Source organism: Alternaria novae-zelandiae (genome assembly GCF_023758075.1).
Source record: "Alternaria novae-zelandiae strain BMP 2774 chromosome Unknown scaffold_19, whole genome shotgun sequence".
In the NCBI taxonomy this organism is placed as follows: domain Eukaryota; kingdom Fungi; phylum Ascomycota; class Dothideomycetes; order Pleosporales; family Pleosporaceae; genus Alternaria; species Alternaria novae-zelandiae.
In genome coordinates, this window is record NW_026056979.1 from 90,556 (window position 1) to 112,922 (window position 22,367).

Here is a 22,367-nt window from a genome sequence, read left to right on the forward strand (position 1 = left end):
ATGGGAGCCGGTTTGCTAAGATCATGCGCAAGAAAGAGTGTTTATTCTTCGTGTACTATGCCCGCGAAGATCGTCCTAAAATCAAGTAAAGAGTGTAAGAGGACGCGAAACCGCCGTCCACAGTCGAGTACGCAAGTGCGCAAAAGCAATTCCCGCCTTCTTTTTCCAATCTGTGTCCCCTTCGTATTGCATCGTCCTCCTGTTACAGCGATCGAATCGCATTCCAACGGCAACGACGAGTACGTAAGTCGCTGCACGTTCAACCTCCCCGCAACCCCACGTGGCCGCCAACACCACTCTCAGAACTTCACACCCAACTTCCAGCCAACTTGGAGTGCGCGACTCCACACAAAGCAAAGTGACGCCACGATGTAGCAAGCTGCGGTCCAGATGACCACTCCCCAGTAGTGTCCACCAGTGGCCTGGATGATAGCACCCGCAATAGGAATACCGGTAAGCGTGCTGAAACTGACCACGGTGTAACAAGTAGCGTAGTACCTGCCGTAGACATTCGTATCGCAAAGCTGGCCGACGCAGACTGGCGTCAATGAGATATTGGAGCCAGATGCGAAACCAAATAAGACCGCGTAAACAATGGAGAGTGCTTTGATAGCCGTAGCTTCGGCCGCGGAGGTGGGGGTGAGTAGCGATGCGGGCAGCCAGAAGACTAGCGATGTAGCTGAGCAAATGGCGAGTGCAGCAATCATGCTGTTGAAGCGCCCGAGCTTATCGGCTAGGAAGCCTGGAACCCATCGACCAAGACAGCTTCCCGCGTTGAAGATGGCGATGAGTTGGTACGAGAATGACGGGCTGAATGCGCCAGTACTGACCGCAAATGTTGTAAGGTAAGTGATCGGGATGAAGAGTGCCCATTCCATCATGAAGATGCCGACCGTGAGCAGGAAGTAGCTCTTGTGGCGGAAGATTCGAAAATCCGGCCATACTGATTGTCCAGCTTTGGGTGGTAGGCGGGAGCGGATCAGGAAGCAGGCACCAATGCAGCAGAAGAGCGTGATGAAGCCGATGATGCGAGTCGCCCATGGGAAGCCTACCCTGGGTAGCAGCTTCTCCAGCGCCAGCGGGAATATGACACCACCCAGCGAGCCTCCAGCTGCGGCGATACCCGTTGCGTTGCCTCGCTTTTGCAGGAAGAAGTGGCTGACTGCAGCGAACGCAGGCGTGAAGATCAACGATGTACCGAGACCCCCAAGCACGCCGAAGACGAGGAAGAAGTGCCAGTACAGTGTGCAAATCCCGAGCAGGAAGTTTGACAAGCACAGTAGGATGCTACCTGCCAGCACCAATAGCTTCGGGCCGTGCGCATCGAATATGGGTCCAATCTGAAGTCCGCAGAAGAACGACAGGAAGACGTACATGCTGAAGATCCACGAGATGGTCGACTCGGTGTAGTCCGCAAGGTAGTGCTCGGCAATGTAGGCATGGTAGATACCGACTGTGTTCATCATACCCAAGGATGCGATGAGTCCAAGGAATGACCCTAGAACAACCGACCAGGCACCTAGGCCACCTTCTGGATAGGTTACTTCGTCATTAGCGATGGATGTTGATCGAGATTCCTCATCAAGAGGTCGGTGGGCTTTTTCATCTCCAGTTGCAGTGCTGCTTGGGCGATTCTCCTTGGAGTTGGCCGATGCCGGGGCATCGGCGTTGTGAGTTTGGGCACTTGGGCATGGTGACAGCGTGTCCGATGGCGGGATGGTAAATTCGGCGTGAGGATAAGTGTTGACTCTAGTCAAGTTGTTGTGTGGGCTAAGTGATCCTGGCGTGCTGCCTTTTGGTTCGCTGCTCATACGAAGGGCCGAGTTGGTTTGGGGGGAGGTTTCGTCTAATATGTATGACGATGCGCGTTGTTGCGCTGCAAATTGATGTCAAAGGCGTGAAAGATGTCGCAAGCTCCTGCACAGTCCCCGAAAAGCGTCCTCGCAGCCTTGAAGTACCTCCCAATCGATGATGCGCGCCGAATTTGAATCACAGATTGTGGTTCCCCGAGCGGTTTGGTGTTGCATAGTCGAGCTCCCCGAGCGGTATAAGTACGTTGGATGCCACAGGAGGGGTAAAGAGCCATGACCAATAGACCCACTCTGCCGCTTCGGCAACCACTCGCAATGCGGTATCGCCCGCTGCCGACGAAGGGTTTTCAGCACACCTCTATTCCGACACGGTGCATGATTCGCCCTAGACGCCGAGAACCAAGACTGTGCTGGACATTGGCGGTGAAGTCAGCATGATGGTCTGGACGACAATGCCTCCGGACATAGTAATTCTCGGAATTGAAGTCGGAGTTGAGCGTCATCGGCATCGGAAAACTTCTTGTGGGGGTTTCCGACCTGCTCGATGATGTCGAAAGCTTTCTTCTCTTGCGAAATGTACCCCAGGAGCTGTTCAGCCATTGGTGCGATCTTCTGGGTGTCGTCGGTGGCTTCAAGAATGGAAAGCCATAGATGCGCGGGAGACGGTGTGAGTGTGGATGTAGGAGCATCGCCAAACATAGAGTCATAGCGATCATGGTCGCTGCCATGTCGGGTATATGGTGCAGCTCGCATCTTACTGACCTTGGGTGTAGACGATCGAGTGCTTTGGTTCAGCATATCTAGAAGCATTGTATTCTCGCTGGCCTTATCCGTGCCGACGCTGGAGGCATCGTCGCTCTCGTCCGGACGACATCCTTGGATAGCTCTGTGGAGCACTAGCCAACTACCGCGGAATCTCCAACGGTCTTCGTGCGACATGTGGCGGTCACGAGAATCATACGTAGCCCTAAGTCTGTTTTCTAGGAGGTAGTAGAGTGTACCGGGACAGTTCTCTATGCTGATTTGGGGAGTGCCGGGACTATTTTGGGGTGGTTCCAAGGTTTGGAGTATACGCTGTCTTGGCCGACATGCTGTGATGACGGTTTGCTGCACGGAATACCTTGCGGCAGTTGTGGATACGTTCCTGGTACAAGCCTGTTGGTGCGCCGAGCTGCTTCTCGCAACGTCTACAGGACCGCCTTGGTGCTTCGATCGTGTAGTGTACTTCGCCCGGAGGTTGCGTACATCGCGGTGGAGAAGCTTGGCTGTCCAGCGGACGTCATACGGCAAGAAAGAGCGCATCATGATGAAGAGTATCGCTATCAATATGACTGACTGTATCCATGTTAGTTGAGATTGCAGATTGAGGGTTCACTTGGCGCACACTCACCAATATCAACATGCGTTTGAGTGGCATGCGCTTGGTGTTGTGTACGGAGGTAGAGGCTAACTGAATGTGAAAAGAGTAATACACGCGAGTGAATATAGTGTGATTGAAGTTGAGTATGCGCGCGGTTCCTGTACCTGATATTGCTAGACTGAGAGCAAAGTGACAGTAAAGTGACAATGAAGGGTCCAATCTAATCCCACGTGGTTTGCGCTCGTGCGCGCTTTCAAGGCAGCTGCACTTAGGCAGTGTAAACAAACGCACAGCAGGCGCGCCCTTCACTTCCACACGCTTCGATTCGAAACCATCAGCGTTCGCTCCACGCTCTCAGTACCCGAGATGAGCAAACAGTTCACGTACCCAACGGCGTTGCACTTCCTCAACCCTCACTGCACGAGATGAGAAGACATAGTAAAACGCACCGCATTCCAGCGCCTACCTGGATGAACAGAAAAGAGTCGGTCGGTAGATATGACTTCCGCTCTTTCCGCATACGTCATCGTATACCTACGCCGTCCACTCCACCACCTCCCCCAACTTCCAATCCACATCCTCCATCCAAGCCCCCACACTCCACGCCCCCAGTCCCCTCGGCCACCAATTCTCCTCACCCTGTTCCACAACCTCACTCTCCTTCTTCTCATGCACCTCAACCCAGCACCCCCGCGCCCTCGGCGTGACCGCTGCAATATCAAACGCCCGCCACTTCTGCGTTCCTACTAGCACCGCGTCCATTTTCTTAATGTCTATGTCGTAGTCGTCTATCTGTAGTCCTTCTTGCACCTCTTTAACCGCTTTCTCGTGACCCGGCGCAGATGGGAGGGGCGGTTGCGCGGCGGCCATGCTAAGTGGAAGGTATTTCGTGTTCAACGGTATGGGCGGAACCCATTGCCAGGGTTTGAGGGTGCAAGCAAAGAACGGGGCGCCGCCATCGCCTTCTTTGGTGCCGGGCGGGAAGACTTGCACGGTGAGAGTGGATGGGGGCGAGGCGCCGGGTGGGGTTGGAGGTGCGGAGAAAGAGAAGCGAGCGAGCTGTTTGGGGATGTTCCAGTTTAGGCGCCCGTTGTAGGTTGTTGTGCGTTGGGAGACGTAGATGCGGGATATGCGTTGGGCTTTCTTTGGAATTTTGATGTGTGGCTGGCTGGATGGGGAGGTTGTTGGTTGTGGGACGGTGAAGTTTCCGGGGACGAGGAGGAGTTCGTCGTAGGGGCCTGTGATGATGTTAGAGGAATTGCTATAACTGTTATCATCTCGTGTTGTCTTCTAGTGTATTCTTCCTGCTCATTCCCATCCCTCAAAAGAATTCTCGTTTGACATCCAATATCCACCATCCCTTCCATCCACAACCTTCCCTCTTCCCACCCTTTCACATCCCCACCCATCCCAAAAAACAAGAAACATCTCACATACCAACAGGCGTATCCCTATACCTAACAATACACACCGTCCCCAACCCCCCCTCAAACCTCCCCATCGCCTCATCATCCCACCCACCCTCTTTCCCCTCAAGCTCCCCATGCACACCCTCCGGCAACTCCTTCAACACATGAAACAGCATATATACCTCCGCCGTGAGTTTCCATGGCGCCGGCGCACGCGCAACAGGATGGAACGACGGTTCTTCCATGCCCGACGCAGACATAGCGCGTTATTACGATCGAGAAGATGGAGCAAGCGGGAGAGCAATGGTGTAGGAAAGACGACACTGAATAGATGGGAGATGGTGATACCCGTTTGTTGTAATAATGCCAGCTACCGGGTAACGTTGTTGCGATCTGGCATGTGATGGGCAAGATATCCGGTTCAGCCGCGGCTGCGGTGCGCATCTCGAGACATCCCTTGCAATATTATCTCGGTAAAGTACCAAGTCGATTGTGTGGCACAGCACGGCAAGCTTACATCGCTTTGTATAAGCGCCAAGGTGCTTTGTAGTTGTCAGTCAGCGCTTGGCGACGTCGTACAACTGATGGTGAACGACTCAGAAGTAATGTGAAGATATTGCGCGTGGAAAGTGGGAGGTTGATTAGGAAAGCGCGATGGTCTGAGCGCTGCGTGCTTGAACCCATCCATGCCGCGTTCTTAAGTGCCCCCAGCTCTTCGTGTGACGCATCACCAAGATCTGGTACGATATACGATGACAGTCACACAACGATGAGATGGTACTTCTCTCAACTTACCTCGTCCATTCTCAACCTTGGAAAGCACACAGTCACCACCAAACCACCAAACTGCCGTCGTCGCAACTATACCCACCAAGTCCCGCCTACACTACCTACTCCTAGCCCCGCCCCGCCTCGCCAAAATTCTGACAACCACCACACCAACACTTACGCACATGCAGATGCACTCATGCCCATCGCGCCCACCTCCCTGCGAACCAAAGAATGTCTTGCATACCAACCGCGTCACAAGTCATCCTAAACATTCTCCACATCCTTCCATCCGTCCACCCATCCCCATATATCCCTACATGCATCTGCACCCTTCCTTGCACACCGCTACTGATGTGCCGTCCTAAACATCCCTTAAGTTTAGTTCCCTTAGTCCTGTCAATACATATGCAGCTCCAAATCCTTCTCGGCGCGTAGAAGAACCTAAGAACACCTTTCAATATTTTAGAATATTTTAGCAGGGTGGTTCTATCCGTCTAGTCACCGTGCTTTCATGCCCACTTCTTCTACTTAACTCCAAGTAGAATTATCTGGGGGTAATAGAAACTCACCCTGCCCCGCTTTAACCTTGATAGCCCCAGTAACACCCGCGTCTACACATGGGCATGTTTTTGTTAGACATGTAGCGGGTGCCTCTACTACTACTACTACTGCATAGCTCGCAGTGCGAGCGGAGATTAAACACGGCATCACTCCCACCCATGCACATGTCTCTGTATTGGGCAAAGACTCGTGTGCGTCCGTCATTGTACTCCGGAAGAACTTTTGTAGGATCTGATCGCTGGAGGAAGAAAAGGGTTCGTGGGCACCCCACAGCACGAGATCAACGATTCGCTGCTCTGTCGATTACTACCAAATCGCCGGTAACGTAAACGCGGCTCTGCGTCGATCATCATACGTACATATGTCAGCTCAATGTCCACACCCTTTCTTCCTCCCGAGGTGTTTCCCAACGATTTCCAGCAATACTGCATCGTTCGTTCTCGTTCTTTCTCCCCATCTGACTTCCACATCAATAGTTCGATATTTTCCCCAGTCGTTGGAGCACCGTCTCGTGGCAACGCGTCTATTGGCTGAGAGTCGGGCTATTCAATTCCCGGCTAACTACGGCGTGCGCGTCCACACACACAACAAAGCCGGGGCGGGAGTGTGTCGAGGCCAAAACCAATAGACCCTACAAGCTAGGTCATGCGGCTCTGCACCTACCCTTTCGACCTAAACTAGGGCTGGCGGCGGACTGACAGCCCTGGAGTTGTCAATGCTCACGTACCAGCCTTGTCCCCAAACAGCAGTCCGCTTGCATGACGCGCAGCAGAACGACGATGGAGCGGCGGCCTGTGGCGGGACAAAGCGTTTTCTTGGCGGCTGAGGCGCGCGGACGAGTCAGAACGCCAGCACTACTACTATGGCACGTGGCATGGTAAGCTGTGACCCTGAGGGACCGGGCGAGTGGCAAGACATCGGCATGTGATGGCTGGTACGTAGCGGGATGTTGTAACCTTGGCATGAGGGTACCTCGTGGTTGTTCGTGTGCAAGGGAACCCATTGTACGAATGCGGTGGCGTATCCCTCGGTACGTTGGTAGCGCAAGTTGGTGGTAAGAACCAAACGGCGCGCTACACCGAACAGGCGACGGGTCCGGTCGGTAGTCATGTGTAGCCAGATTAGCGATGTTTGGACGCGGCTTGGAAGGGCGCATGTCCGATGGATGAGCGTCATCACGAAATTGTCCGGAGATGAACGATGAGGTTGAGGGGGGAGCCAAGTGGTGAATAGTGTCGTGGGCGAACAGTGGTGAAATCCGACAAGCATACAGCGATACAGATGTGTAGTCAGGTTAGCGATTTCGACCCCGCTTGATAGCGCGCATGTTAGATGGTCGAGCCTCATTACAACATAGTCGGGAAATGAACAATGAGGTTGACGGAGGAACCAGATAGTAGTGTGTGAAGTATGTAGAGTGTGGTATTACGGGACCCTCCAAGATGTACTTGTCAGGATAGCCGTCATGTCTATCAACTATCTCCGAAAATCGAAAACGCCTGTAGAACTCAAGGATCAAGGTCCTGTTTTAGATAATAACTTTTTGTGTACTCTGCGATAGAGGAGAACGCCGTTTCGAAGAAAAAGAGAGAAAAGAGACCCAAGTCTATCAAGCTCAGGGGGATATTCCGCGTAGAAAAAAAAAGACGATTTGAAAGCAAAAGATAGCCAACTCATAACACCTCTGTAATGCACATCGAATTCGTCGTTACTAAGCGCTGCTGTGTATACCGCCACCGCCGGTTCAAAAGGAAGATGTACAATCTCGAGAGGATGTACAAGGAAGCGAAATACGTGGGCGGAGCCAAAAGAGTCGCTTTATCCAAGATATCAGGCCTGGCTGAATGGTTTGGTAGACAAATCCCCCAATCCAAGTGTAACGCCAGGTAGATGCAAGAACAAGGGACGGGACGAGTCATGACTTTTTTCGTGTTGTTGCTGAACAACATCAGCCGATAAAGAAACAAAATGTCTATGGCGAAGCTGCAAGCGTCGTCGCGGATATCGAAGATCGGGGTATTGGGAGAAGAGTAGAAGGTTGGGAGACGCATGGAGAGCGATCCGAAGAAGTAGAGTTCTAGAACATGGAGGGGTCGATGCCCATTCCAGCACCAGCGACATTCGCGTTCTGAAGATTTTGCAAATTTGAGGTGAGACCAAGCTTCTGCATCGCCAACTCAGGGTTGCAGTGGGGGGCGTGGGAGCGGTGGTACTTAAGACCGTTGAGGTTCTTGTATCGCTTGCCGCAGACTTCGCAGCGGTATGGCTTCTCCTTCTCCATGCCGACAGTTCCCGGGTAGGGAATGGATGTGAGAGGGTCGACAATCGAAAAGGTACCGTCGTCGTTCTCCTTGAGTTGCTGGTTCTGGTGACCGTGCTGCTTGTGGTACTTGAGACCGTTCTGGTTCTTGTATGCCTTCTCGCAACCAATGACTGGGCACCGGAATGGCTTGACCTCCTCGGGGAAGGGGAATTGGGGTATGCTTGCGCCGTTGATGAGCTGCTGCTCCCGTAATCTCCTGGCCATCTCACTCTGGTCGTTTCCGCTGAGCTGGTAGTTCTTGAGCGCAGCTTGCAGCTGGGCCTGGTTCAGACCGCCGCCCTGCTTGCTGAAGAGACGCTTGCCGGGCTGGTCGATTGTGCCGTTGTTGTCGAATGCGCCCATGCCAAAGTTGCCGTTGCCGTTGGCGAAGTTCATGCCCATGTTCATGTTCATGTCCATGCCCATCATTGGGTTGAAACCGCCAAAGTCCATGTCGAGCTCAGCCGGAGTGCCCGGGTGTGAAGATTCGGGCGATGTCAGGTTGTGGTTTTGCATTGGCATGGTGCCCATTGTGGGGGTGTTGACCGACGAGACGGTGGGGTTGTTCTGGAGGTTGAACTGCTGCGAGGCAGACGGGGTGGTGGGCGTCGATGTGCGCATGCCCTGGTGATTTTGCATGTTGTTGGCGAGGTTGACGTTGACGTTGAGCTGGGGCTGCTGGTTCTGGTTCTGGTTGAACTGGTTCTGGACGGGGAATTGCTGCATGTTCTGCTGCTCCTCGATGGGGCCGAGGTTGTCAAAGTTGATGTCGTCCATGTCCATGTCGTCCAGCGTGTCCATGTCCTGCACAGTCGACAAGTTGGAGCGGCTGACGGAGCCGATGCGCTGGCGGGGCGCGCCTATTGAGCCGGAGCGCGACTGGAAGCCGTTCTGTGTGTTGAAGGCCGGGTCGCCCTGTGTCTGGCTCGGTGCAATGGAGCTGGTCGGGGCACCGGATGTGGCTGTGAAGCCGTTCTGTGGCTGCTGCTGCTGCTGTGGGCGGGCGGCCGGTGCGTTGGCGTGCGTCTCCTCGAAGTGCTGCAGGAGGTCGTGCAGGGAGGCGAGGGTGAGGCCGCAGCATGTGAAGTCCTTCATGAAGGCGGCTTCCATCTTGGGCAGGTAGGACGACGAGTGGAAGGAGGGCGAGTTCTGCACAAAGGGCGCGGGTGAGGTACCCATCATGATGCTGGGCGGAGGTTAATTTGGGCTGTTACAACTGGGGATAAGTGGATACTTACTCGTCGCGGATCCAAGACCCGACCGAGTGGCCGCCCCAGCTCATGCCACCTGCGAAGCTACCCATATTGGTGCTTTCGCGACGCCCACGGTCCTTCATGGTGATGGGGCGGGCGCCGCTGTTGCCGTAGAAAGAAGAGCCGAGCATGCTGATGGAGGGGTGGCGCTCGCCTATGCTCGGGCGACCATTGTTGAACTCGAAGTTGTTCGGGTTGAGCAGACCGGGCGTCGTGGCCATGTCGGGCTGAGCCTCGGCCTGGCGTAGAGCCGACGTCAGGTTGGACGTCTGGTTCTGGGGCGAGTTGGAGCCATAGCGCGGGGGCGTCTGGATGTCGATGGGCGAGGCGGTGGCCATGTCTGCGAAGCCGCTGTGGACTTGCGGCTCCTCAGGGAAGAGGGGGAAGCTGCAGTCACCCGCGTCTTCGAATAGCACGTCCTCGTCGGGCTGGCGGCGGGCCACAAGCTCCGTGGGCTTGCGGTGCCAAAGGTGGTGGAGGCCGGCGCTCGGGTCCTTGTTCCCACGCCCAAACTGCGGCGATGCGGGCTGCTCGACAGGCGTGGAGATGGGCGTGCTCGCTGCGGTGGATTCGCGCGGCGAGTGGGAGAGGGGTGGCGGGTGCTCGTAGGAATCCAGCTTCACGGTGGGCGAGGTGAAGGGTAGAGAGGCAGTGGGGACGAATGCTAGTGGAACGGCGACTCGTTAGGCGCAGTTTCAGATGACTGTGCGGGTGTGTGGCGTTGTCGGCAGTGGTCGTGAAAATGAGAACACCGAATAATAATGGTGTTCAAGTGTGTTTGAGTGTAACTGGAATAGTCGATATGCTCAGTATTATGCCAGTGAATTTACGTGGAATAGCCGTGCCGGGGCGCGGTAGATTATATGCGCAAGTGGGAGCGGTGACGACGAGGGTTAGTATGGGCAGAGCGGCCGACCTCGAGGATCCCTGCACGGTGGGTGGATACGGCCAATTGCGGGCTGGCGCTACTGTGCTCTGTATGCGTCGCTCCTGCCAAAAATGCAACTCTGACGAAGGGCGATCTCGGATTATGCGATGCGAGTGACGGGGCGATGGGCGGAATGCAGATGCAGCGATGCAACGGCTGCCCGTTAACATATACTGGCTTTATGACCCGTGGACTCTCGGCCTGGCCAGCGCCGGCTTCGTGATTGAAATACGGCACTGCCGGCCGAGGCAACTTTGGGAGAGAGGCGCGCACGGCCACATGGTTTCTGGTACGCGCCCCTACTAGAGCCGGAGCATGGAGACGACTCCAAGCGTCTGCGTCTGCGTCTGCGAGCACTCGTCGCCGTCCAACGCAGGCTTCCCTGGCCCAGCGCAGTAGCATCGCCAACAACTTCTTCTAGAAGCCATCGTGCGTGGCGCCCTGGCCAACTGGAAAGTACCGTCGGTCGCTCCTGCCCGTGGCGCAGGCAACACCACCATAGCCTTCGCCGCGAACCATCCTATACCCGAGTCTGCTCCGGGCCAGCTCTTGGCTCTTCACTCCCAGTCTCCCACTACCCTACCTAGCAGCTTTTGAATGATCTCTCGTGCGAACCGCCGCTGACGCCCATGCACTCACCATCACTTGCAGTCTGCCCTGCAATTCCACCTGCTCCGCACACTAATATGACTAACATGGCTCTGCTCCGCTGGCTGCTCGCTGCGACTCAAAGGGTCCTGGTCTGCATCGCGCCCAACATGCTTCATCCCTACCCGCCTGCCTAGCCACACCAGCCCGCTCGCGAGCATCCCCAGCGATGGACATCGTCGTTTCGAACCGTCACTATGTTGCTCGGCCAGGTCGGCAGAATGCATCGTCTTGGCCGGACTGCTCTCGGCTGTTTGACTCTCTTGGGCTCTCTTACACACGCACTCAACTAACCGCCGCCGCTGCCCTTAGCCTGCGCTACATGCGGTACGTACTCTGCTGTTGGGACGACTACATGCCTTTGCCTATTGATGCTCTACATGTAGTATCGTCTACTCTCAAACTCAAAGTTACTGCACCTCTAGCACCTAGCGCTGTGATCACTAACCACCGCGACAATACTCGGCAGGTCTTGCGTTGCTTTTTACCCCATGGTCTTCCTGTCTGGGGTAACGAGTCTGTCGCTTACCCGCCTGCATCACCGACTGCCTGACTGCCTGACTGCTATAGCTGAAGCTACCGACGACCCGAAATGTCGTGCTCGTCCACCAACCACGACACGATAGCACACACCAAACCCCCACGGCCGCCTCACAAGCCTCATTTCCAACTCCTAACTTCCGTCAGTTGCATATTCGAAACATGCAGCCTGTCCCGTGACGGGCACCGAGCACCGGAGTCTTCTCATACCGCAACTATGTCTGCCCTACCCAAGGCCAGCCATCCTTGCAAACGTCACGCCCGGCTCGCTTCACGTCGTGAGCGCTCGTTTCATTGGACCCTGCAGCAGCTCATTCTCCCACGTCGTGCTCAATGAGGGATCCCGCCCTACACCAGTCCCAATTTCATCCCACTTGCTGTGTCACTCCAGACACCTCATCACCGCCCCAGCGAAACACGTACCAAAGACGTCGTCCCGCGGATTACGACGTCTTCGAAATATCACCGACGGTACGCGCCTGCACTCGTCATGCTTATGCTGACTGGCCTCCTCGGCGAGGGCGGAATCCGTTGGGGCGCGGCTCTCCCGCTGTCGCTTGTATACAGCACCACCGCCAAGCGCTATTGGCGGAAGGCACAACCGGTGCAACTTCCGACTTGCGAGCCAGACACACGGCTGGGTGGCGACGTCACCCACTCTGCCCATCCATCGCCAGACGGCCCCAGCCCTGAGAGGCACCTCGTCTCAGCTCACGCTGCCAGCCACCAATCCAGCGTTCTTCCGCCACGCACGGTACCGTCAGCTGAATCGTCGCTCCCGACCCGAGACGAGCGCATCTTGGTACAACTCTTGTAGTAAGTGTGGCGAGCGACGCATCGTCAGATTCACGATGCCCCAAGATCGCATCAGGACTCCAGCCCCAATCCTGGCTAGCAGCCTTCACCGCCAACTGCCGCCGTGACGTACCCGGTATAACAACGTCTGCTATCCGGTAGCGCACGACAGTGCATCATCTCCTAGGCTGCTTCCAGATGTATACCATCTTCCGATCTTATCAATGTCCAAACTGCACCATGGCTCTTTTCCGCCGGTTCACAGTACCATGGGTAGACACTCTGGGGTAACGGCTAGAACGGCTACAACTCCAGACAAGATCACTGTCATGCCAATTGCGGGGTAAAAAGTAACTCTGGTATCCAAGTACGTCGACGTAGACTGACCCGAACATCAAGCGAACGTTCTGTACCAACATCTGTGACGACTCCAGCACGCAGGCATGAAGCCAGCGCATGGCACACGCAAACGCCCCAAACGCTCCCGGAATCGGATCCATCAGTGTCCAACGTTGCGACACTACGTGGTTAGAAACGGCCCTTCATCATGTTCACAATATGCGCGTCATTGCTTTTGGCGTCAGGCACGCCTACCCCAGGGGACGAATCGCAGACCATAGCAACCCGTGCTACTATCGTCTAACGTCAGTAGTCTAATTCACCTCGCTTAAAGGCTCAGCTCTCGCTGTCACGTTGTCGACAATGCAACACCAAGCAACACGGATAATCACTTATCCCACTCGGTAGTCGCAATTTTCATGAAATTGTCCGAAACATGATCGCTTGTGGCGCCTCACACGATGTCTCGAACCCACACTGCACTGTCTAATACGTTGTATCCGCCATCTCCACACCTCCACCTGCAGCGCCATGCATGATTTCAAGCTTCAACGCTAGAACCTCTAGCGCGGGCTCGGTCCTTTCTTGGGTCACGTTATCGGGCCGCTACCATACACGCAGAGCACATTCGGCAACTGCCAGAGATCAAATGTTGACGTGAACAGATGTGCAGCATGGATTGACATCGGAATACCGATTCTAGATTCTCCGACTATGCAATCGAAGGATTCCGGCCCTGGACAGCTGAGACGTTGTGATGTTGTGTTCGGTCAAATACATCATCTTCGGCCCTACATCCATGGGCAACACGAGCGCACGATCAGCCTTGTGACGTCAACCTCGACAGGATGAATCGTTCCTCTAGGCAGCTGAACCTAACGCTGGCGAACTGCTCCGCGAACGATGTTGTTAGAGGCGATGGGATCGAGCATGGCCGACCTTATCTACCTGATCGGCAATATGCTAGTAATAGCTTCCTCCCGCACTTCGGGATGACTACATCCAGTGTGTTGATATGCGAGCCCGCGCGTCACTGTCGCGCATGTGTGCGGCGTGGCATATGTCATCCCGCCAAACCCTGGCTTTTGTGACGAAAGATGCAGCACTCATCAGTCGATGCTCCTCGGAACCGCAATCACATTCCAGAGGGACTGACCTTCCGAAAAGGTATACTATGGGAATTTGTACTCGACGATCGTTCAGGCGTAATGTGGCAGGTCCGGCTTGCTTTACCCGGTGGGATGCACGTTGGAAGTGAATCATTTGTATTGGATGATCGTCGATATCGTCAGGCTTCGTGAGTAATGCTGTGTACATGACTTCTTTCGCTCACCCTGATGGTCACGGACGGTCTTTGACATCAGAAGACACGTGTGCTCATTACAACACCCGATTACCTCTTGCCCTTCGATCCGTCAACAGCGACAAACCGAGATGCTTATCTGTGTGGAACGACCATACGCGCAAGAGACCCATTACGACCGAAGTACTACCAGGCGACGATGCTACAACAACGATGAGAGTGTGTCATAAGGACATGTCTTCATCTCGACATAGGGGTATCCTCAGCCATCGTACACGGCATTCCGGTATTCGGAGCTTCGAAAGCACGGCCAACATTTCTCAACCCCATTCTCTAAATGGACATTTTCCAGGTGGATTGCTCCGTATACTTCCTTCAGCAACTCATCTCCGCAAATCCTCGTTGAGTATTTGCTACGCGGGCCTAAGATGTGCGGGCCTTAGATGTGCGAGCCTGGACAAGACTCCAACCCCGGACTGCGCTTGACCACAAACGCATAATCACGTGGGATTCTCAGCGTACAACTTGGCGATACTCTTCGTGTTTCAAAATAGCAGACCTTCGAAGCTACCATCAACCCAATGGTCCGGGGCAGATTCTTCAACCGTCGCGCGCCTGCAACTTGCCTTGGTAGTTCTGCTTTACCTTCACAACGACTAATTTGGGAGTGCTATCTCATCATTCCTACATTTCAAACGTCTCTCATACACACCATCCGCAAACCGTCCTCTTTCATCTCTGCTGCGACATCCCACGGCACCATTGTTACATTCATTGCAGGGACTTCTTGACATCGCTCTTGCATAATCTCCGCATTCGCCACGCTGTGTCACTGTTGCAATAGTATGCTTTACATATCACGACCGGTACAATTCTAAGTTGCCTACTCGTTGAGTGTATTGGACAGTCCAGCTCAGCATCAATACAGCATCAGTTGCTAAGAGAAGCATCGAAAGATCTGTATAGCTCAAGGCAACGCTACCAATGAAGATCAGGGTAAAGATGAGACGATAAATGAGACGCTGATCCAAATCCTCTCTAACTCCCAGACCCAATCCAGTGACCGGAGTCCGCAAATCCCTCAACTGGTCCATAGAGCTTTGGCCAAACTTCTTTGGAATTAGTTCGCACATGTCTGTTTCGAGATACAGGTTCTGATGTTTATCGGTACGGCTGTCGCTCGCAAAACCCCATATCAAATGAGCCAAGTGAACAACCGAGGGTAGGAAGGCCTCAGGCTGGGTGGAATAACACGAAGCGTGGCTGTTTAAACCTTGAGGCGATGCAACACGGACAATCGGGCAATCGAAATCTTGGATGACAAATTGAACGTAGCCAAGAACGGAAATCCTATAGAAGGGCATAGCGAATCTCCAGTGGCTGCGCCTAGCGGCATCTCTATATCGACGATTCAGTTCTTGCAATAAACTTCCTCTTGTTTTCAGCCGTGAAAGGTCGACTTCAACCAGTATTGTGGCCTTTCCTCGTAGCGTTATACAAAGCTCCAGTGTGGGAGTATCCAGAAAGCGGGCAAGGTTGTGCTCAATCTTCCTGATGGCATCGAGTGCGCCGGACGCTGATGGTCGAGAGAGAGGCCGCTCTTCGAGCATGTTCAAGATCAGTCCTCTGAACTTGCTGCTGAAGAATCCCAAGCCATCACTGACTGGACCAGCTGAACCCAGGCGGTCTTGTAGAATCCCATTAACTAGGTCAAGATTATTCGCGAATTGGCAGCTATCAGTACCCATCGCTGCGTCATATACGTCTAGGAGGGTCGGCCAGGGTCTGAGAATGCTTTCTATCAGAGCGAAGCAACAGCCGAGAGAGAAGACATCAGAAGCTAGAGTCGGTTCTCTGTTCTTGATTTGCTCGGGTGCTTTGTACTCGTAAGTCCCAGTATTCGCTGTCGTAGCTCCATCGATATGCTCCTTGCTGATTCCAAAGTCGATGATTATAGGACGGACTTCGAGCTTTCCAGAACTCTGAACTTCGGCATAGAGGAGGATGTTATGGGGTTTGATGTCCTTGTGCCGAATGGGATTTGGCTGCTGGCTGTGAAGGTAGACGAGGCCGCTCAGACACTGTCGCACAATACTCGGCCAGGGGTCTAGTTCCTGAGGCTTGAACCAGGGGCACATCGTCGAAGAGCCGGACGAGCTCGTGAGATCCTGGATGAAATGATGCAGAGATACATGCGCCCATGGCTTCGTTACCAGGCGGATTGTATGCAGCATGTGATGGCCGGGAAGATCAATAACGAAAGCGTCCTCGAGTTCGAGAATATTGGGATGCCGGAACTGTCGCAGAAACTTGATCTCTTGGGCAGCCGTCAGTTGATCCTTCATCGACACAGCTTGAATCTCTTTGATTGCGTAAACCTGTCCCTTGCCCACGAGGCGCCTCGTTGTCGCTCTATAGACCGTGCCATAGGAGCCTTTGAAGGAACCCCATGAGTCGTCTCGTACGTAGGGAACATCCTTGACAGTGTTGTATGTGGTCACTCCTGCCGCGCGGAGATCCTCAGAAAGGGTCATCGGTCTGATGCACCTCGGGTGAAAGTCACCCACTCATCGCTGGTTGGTATCGTGATGTCGAAGAGGTGGTGAGCGGGCACAAACGCGAGAGGCCCAAGGCAGCAGGTTCTTCCATCGAAGCTCATTGGCGCGCTGCTCCTGCAATCAAAGTACGCAATCGACATCATCATGCTTTTGTGGCTGGTCGCGTTGGCTGCGATTGGTGGTCGCTCCGGTTAAACGAACCAACCGGATTGGCAAGGCTGAAAGGATTGGTGTGCGACAACAGATACAGGCTGTGTGAAAAGCAGGAGTAAAGCACAACAATGCGAACATCACATACTACACAAACCAGCAATAAAGATAGCCAAAAGAGACGTCTAACCTAGTCATGACTGTCATACCAAGCGCTAGCTCAACTCAACGATCCGGATCAAAGTCCCCAATCTCCCCACGCGGCTTCCTCCTCCCCTTCCCCTTCTTCTTAACTCCTTCAGCCTGCAGCACCGTCTTTTCAGCAGCAGCGGCGTCCGCCCTCTCAGCCATCCTCTCCAAAAGACCCTTCCTCGCATCCGCCTTCTCCTTCCTCTCCACCCCCAACCAATCAAACACACCCTCCACATTCGTAAACTGCATGAACCCACCCTCTCTCCACGCATCCCCATGTATCTTCTTCCCGGTTTCATTATCCATCGAAGCAGACTTTTGCGAACTGAGCGCCCGTCCCCAACGACAATACACCAAGCCTTGTGTGAGTACACGCACTCTCACACCCATATTCTTGTACTCTCCTTTTTCGTAGACGGGATTGTTAGCGGTAGACGAACCAACCTCCCACCCACCTTTCCGATACGCAGTCACCCCGTTGAAACATAGGATCTGCGTCAACGCCGTGTCGCCCCTCGCACGCTTCTTCTCAGTCTCACTCAACGCATCACGCCGCTTCTGCTCATCCTCGTCTACGTCTTCGTAATTATTCCGCATATTTCTTTGTCGCATGGAGGGGTCGTTCCAACACTCCATAACCGATGAATCATAGTTATCTTCTTTGAAGAGCGGGACATGGTGGTATACTGTGTGCGGATCGAGGTGCATGTGCAGGGTGAGGAGGCCTGCGGAAACGGTGAGGCGTCGGAGATCAGCGAAGACGGTTTTGAGTGTCGGAGCGGGGATCGGTAGTGGTGTAGAGGCGGGGTGGGCAGGTGGGTGGACTAGTGAGAGGAGAGGTGAGAGGTGTATCCATAGTGCTCCGATGATGGTGTTGACGTGGGCGTTGAAGCCCTCCGGCAACGACGTCGGAGTCGGCAAGTGTTGACGAATCGTCGCTGCATACCGTGCATTCCTCTCAAATCCTGGATTCACGTCAGTCTCCTCTCATTCCCATCCCATCCCATCCCCATCCCCATCCCCGTCCTCCCACCACAAAACCAAACTTAACTTACCATCCTCATCCTTCCCCTCCCTCTGCACCTTGCTCAAAGCTGCCACACCCTCCTCCCCTCCCCCAAAAAACGCATGCTGCAACACCTGCTCACTCAACACATTCCCAATCATCCCACAAACCAACGCACGCAGTTTCTCTTTGTTGACAAAAAGATCGTGCCACCCCCATAGTCCACTCGGCCCTCCACTCGCCACACAGTTGATTAGTTTCGTTGTCTCTGGTGTTAGGGTTTTGAACCACTCTTTCTTCACTGTGATATCCCCGTTCTTGTCCGTCGTCGTACGGCCGTCATGCGCACCCTTCGAAAAATATTTCTCAGCAAAGTCTTCGACGGAGGACATGAGACTCCACAACCCATCCCTTATCTCGGCGTCGCGGAAGGCGTAGTCTGGCTCAGAGGGTAGTTCTGCGCGGATGAGGCGGGGTGAAGCGTGGAGTTCGCGGGCGCGTAGGTTGGGTTGCTCGGACCATTTGTCGGCGGGTGTCTGTTCGTGCCAATTCCGAGGATATTCGAAGCCTGGGGGGTGGGTTGGATGGGTTATGGGGAGGGGGGACGTCATTGTGTGTTGGGATGGTGGTTGTGATTTTGATTGTGGTGATTGTAGTTGTGGTGTGGTGAGTTTGGTGATGGCTTTGGCGGATGAAGATGAAGGTCTGGTCATTGCAGGCCGTGTGGTAGTAGTATTTGATCCAACAGCCCCAGCCCGCGGTCTAGGTTGTTTGCCAACAGGTGTGTGTTTGAGTCTGTCTACTTCGATCTCGCCCATACTAGTAATGACAGGTCCAGCCGACGAAGTGGTGGGAGAAAACGATAGTTCTAGGTCGTCGTCGATGCTAGACCAATCTTTTTCATCGATCGCTTCGTCTTCTTCGTTCTCGGTCTCGCTGCCTGTGCATGTTGATGGCGACGGCGACGGCGACATGGTTACTTTGGTGCTTGTACTCGCCAGCGTCTTCCCTACTTTGTCGTGTGGCTCTGTCCTACCTGTCCTACTACCTGTCCCACGCGCTTCAACCGCGTTGTACAGATCGCGCGAAAGTTTGCGCACAGATTTGGGCGTCGCGTGCGGTCGGGCTTCATCTACATCGTCAACTTCATCTCCATCATCATCCTCTCCAATCTCAACACCAGCTTCAAATTCAGCTTCGTCTTGAAGTTGGCACGCTGCCGCTACCTCCTCATCCAGCTCATCCCCATCCATCTCATTCCCATCATCTCCACCCACCGCCACCGTACCCGCACCAGCATAAACAGCATTCTGGTATTCCTCCGGATCATACGCTTCTCTCTTCCTCTTCTCACCCGAGCGCGTTATATCTGTATCTGGATCTGGTAAATTACGCTTCTTGGGAGGTGGGTGTTTACCGGGCGAACTGAAAAGGTTGTGGAGGAAGGACATCGCGCGCGATGGTGGTTGCGTCGGAGGAGTGAGGATGTGCGCTGAATGTTAGATTTGGCTAATTAGCCTTGATCGTAATGAAGGGTCAGTCGCATGAATGCGATGTCTAGCGTCACCGGCTCTTGTATGTTGTATGGCTACGGTGGTTGCTTTGTCTTTGTTGGTGCGGGACCGCATCCGGCAGTTTGTGGGAGCGTGCAGCTGGATGGAGGGTTGTATTTGTGGTGCGCAGGAGCAACAAAGACACCGAGAGGTGTTACTGTGGTATCTTTGCGGTGCAGCGTAACAATGGGTGTCTTTGACGTGGCGATTGCCTATTGTGTTGCGAAGTTAGAGTGAAGTCCGGTGAGGGTAGATGCATGCGTCGCATCCTTCTAGCTCACACATTCAGCTATCAAATTAGCAGAAGACACAACAAGGCACTTCGAACCTGATTGAGGAAGAACCACTATCATTACCTCAGTGTAGAGTAAAACCCGCTATGCTAGTTACGCCTGGCTCGATAAGTAAATGTAGAGCGATGATGCAAGGAAACGCTAGATGACAACAATAGACAAAGAAACTTGAATTGAGTTTATGACTTGGGTGGTGGTGTGAAGTTCTTGTAGAAACAAGAACATAACGTGCTCTCAATCTGAGGCTTGAGCCTGACGTCGTCACCTGACGAGCTCGTGCAAGCCGGTACTCCTTGTCCACCTGCTACGCTTTGTTCGATCTTGACGGCTATTTCAAGTTAGTTGTTGTTGTACGTGAGATGAGAGCTGCTAGTGGTGCTTACCGTATGGCCACGCCTTGTTCGCGACCTTTCCAACTGCGATTGTGTCGTCTGGGTACGTTTGCTGCATCTTGGTGTACAAGATGCCCTGCATGTTTGTCGCACCGTAGTCGCACTCAAAGTCGCCTCTCTTTCCCCCAAGGCTTCCCGTCATGTTGACAGTTTTGGACCGCGTGATCTGGAACCGGTATCGCTCCGTGTCCTTCCCGGCGTCCAGCAACTCGAGGTCTTCGTTCTGGAATGTGGTGTCGAATGTGTCGTCCTGCTTGCCCGATGAAATCTTCCAAGACCCTGCAGATCCGCTGATGTCCCAGTTCAGAATGGTGAGGGCCTTCTGTTGGTCGTCGTAGTAGTTTGTGTTCGGCGGGCATGTCCAGGTGTCTGCGTCTGAGGTGCAGTCTGTTGTGACGGTGTCGAGGAAGAGCACAAAGGACCAGCTTCCGATGGGGAAGTTCGAGGGGACAGCGGAGGGTGTAGAGGTGGTGACTGCAGATGGGGGATCGTCGTCGGTCGTGGAGGGAGAGTTGGAGTCGGGCTTGCTATCGGTGCCTGCTGGTGTCGTTGAGCCGCCTGTGTTCGCTGCGGGCGCGCTGCTGTGTAACTGTTAGCCCATATCCCATCGATGATAGCATGAAGTTAGCCTACCTCTTCGAGTCCTTCTTCAGTCCCAACGCGAGTCCAACGCCCAATGCTACGATCAGCGCAATGATTAGGGCGGCGACCACGGCAAGCTTCTTCCATCCCCAGGCAGCACATCCTCTCTGTCTCCGTTGCCGCACGTGTCCAAACTTCTCCTCATCCCGGTCACTCCACACGCTGACACTGAGATTGCTCCCATTGTGCATGTCCTCGCTGCTTTCCCTTGGCGTGAGCAACCTGCCGCCCGTCAAGACCGATTGGATGAAGCCAGGCTTCTTCTCGACCCGGTGGTGTTGTACTGGTCCGACATGCTGATGTGACGGGTCGTTGCAGAATGTGCTTTCGGTGGTGACGCTGATTTCGGCTGCCTTGGACGAAGCCGACTTGCCTCGTTTGGCGTCGAGGATTACGGAGAGACGCTGGCCAGCCGGCGTCGAGATGCGCTTTGCCGGCCGGTCGTCACCGATCTCATAGTGTGCCTTTGCGCGCTTGGAGCGATAGAAGTTCATTGGATCGGAGGCTGTGGGCTATATTGCTTGTGACTCGCGGTGTATGGTGTTCTGTGTGTCAAAAGAAACCGTCCAAGTTCTCCTGACTACGATCGCTATCGCTCTGCGGGTGGCTTGCCGCTATATCGCGCGCTATAGCCTGGGAGCGTAGGGATGCTGATGACGAAGACGATGGGGGTAGGGAGGTGAGAGGAAGATAACAGGAGCCTCCCTCCACGGCTGTCAGGCGCGACGCACCCGCCTGAGCCATGACAGCTCTCGAAAGCTTGTACGAGACGGAATCTTGTTGACATGATCCTCCTCAGGCCTCGAGCGTATGGGGCCTGCGCGATATCACGCGCTAGCGACCGTTATAGTATCGAGGTAGACTGCAACAGGCTAGGTGGTCACCCCATTCTCCTGACCATCACTCATGGAGCTGGTTCTCGGTGGAGCCGCACGGTGCTGCGTCGGGAACGGGTGCGCCATGCATGGGCAGATCATGAGAGCTTGACGGGAGCTCTTATGCAGACAGGATGATGGCGTGCTTGACATCTGGGGTTCAAGAGACAAAGACACCCTCCGAGGGCTTGAGGTAGTCTCAACGCCCTGCGAGGGATGTCGCACGAGTGAAGCTTGTTGGTAGTAACGTTGGTAGTTCGTTTCGCGGGCGGTGTTTGTTTTGCTGAGTGATTAGGGGGTCGCAAGTCGCTAAATTCGGAGCCTGTTCCTGCATTCGGCCCAGGGATCCGGGTCCGAGGGATTTTGCCGCCAAGCCTCGAGCTGCACCTCACGACTTTCTTTCACGTGCTTGCGTGTATACACCGTGGCAATTACAAGTGACGATACTCAGCACGCTGAAGACACCTGGGTAGGCGGTACTACAAGACTGTGATGTCTGATGAGGAGCGACGCTAGTGTCGAACGCGCTTTCCTCACGCGCTCTCGCTCTCACCGCGCGCTTCACCGACGCGTCACAAACGCGACTGCCTCAATCATGCTCTCGCCTACCGTGACGTTTGCACACCTGCGCGCACTTCAATCGAAAAATCCTTTTCTACCGCCCTGCGCACCTTGACTCCAGCATC

At 54.3% G+C, this 22,367-nt stretch overlaps 4 protein-coding genes across 4 annotated transcripts; all 4 read right to left on the reverse strand.

Moving 5' to 3' along the window:
- Positions 1 to 299: 299 nt before the first annotated feature.
- On the reverse strand, positions 300 to 4,781 carry J4E88_008382 (uncharacterized protein; the record flags this gene model as incomplete). The annotated part of the gene is made up of 6 exons (XM_049401992.1): positions 300 to 1,876; positions 2,276 to 3,146; positions 3,202 to 3,261; positions 3,559 to 3,587; positions 3,810 to 4,409; positions 4,763 to 4,781. 6 exons carry the CDS (start codon positions 4,779 to 4,781, stop codon positions 300 to 302), a joined length of 3,156 nt encoding a protein of 1,051 aa, XP_049252090.1.
- Positions 4,782 to 7,989: 3,208 nt separating this feature from the next.
- J4E88_008383 (uncharacterized protein) lies at positions 7,990 to 10,676 on the reverse strand (the record flags this gene model as incomplete). Its single annotated transcript, XM_049401993.1, has 4 exons — positions 7,990 to 9,400; positions 9,453 to 10,131; positions 10,384 to 10,394; positions 10,669 to 10,676. 4 exons carry the CDS (start codon positions 10,674 to 10,676, stop codon positions 7,990 to 7,992), a joined length of 2,109 nt encoding a protein of 702 aa, XP_049252091.1.
- Positions 10,677 to 14,877: 4,201 nt separating this feature from the next.
- On the reverse strand, positions 14,878 to 16,554 carry J4E88_008384 (uncharacterized protein; the record flags this gene model as incomplete). The annotated part of the gene is made up of 1 exon (XM_049401994.1): positions 14,878 to 16,554. One exon carries the CDS (start codon positions 16,552 to 16,554, stop codon positions 14,878 to 14,880), a length of 1,677 nt encoding a protein of 558 aa, XP_049252092.1.
- A 3,397-nt stretch (positions 16,555 to 19,951) lies between these two features.
- On the reverse strand, positions 19,952 to 21,300 carry J4E88_008385 (uncharacterized protein; the record flags this gene model as incomplete). The annotated part of the gene is made up of 3 exons (XM_049401995.1): positions 19,952 to 20,100; positions 20,156 to 20,745; positions 20,798 to 21,300. 3 exons carry the CDS (start codon positions 21,298 to 21,300, stop codon positions 19,952 to 19,954), a joined length of 1,242 nt encoding a protein of 413 aa, XP_049252093.1.
- Between the last annotated feature and the right edge of the window lie 1,067 nt (positions 21,301 to 22,367).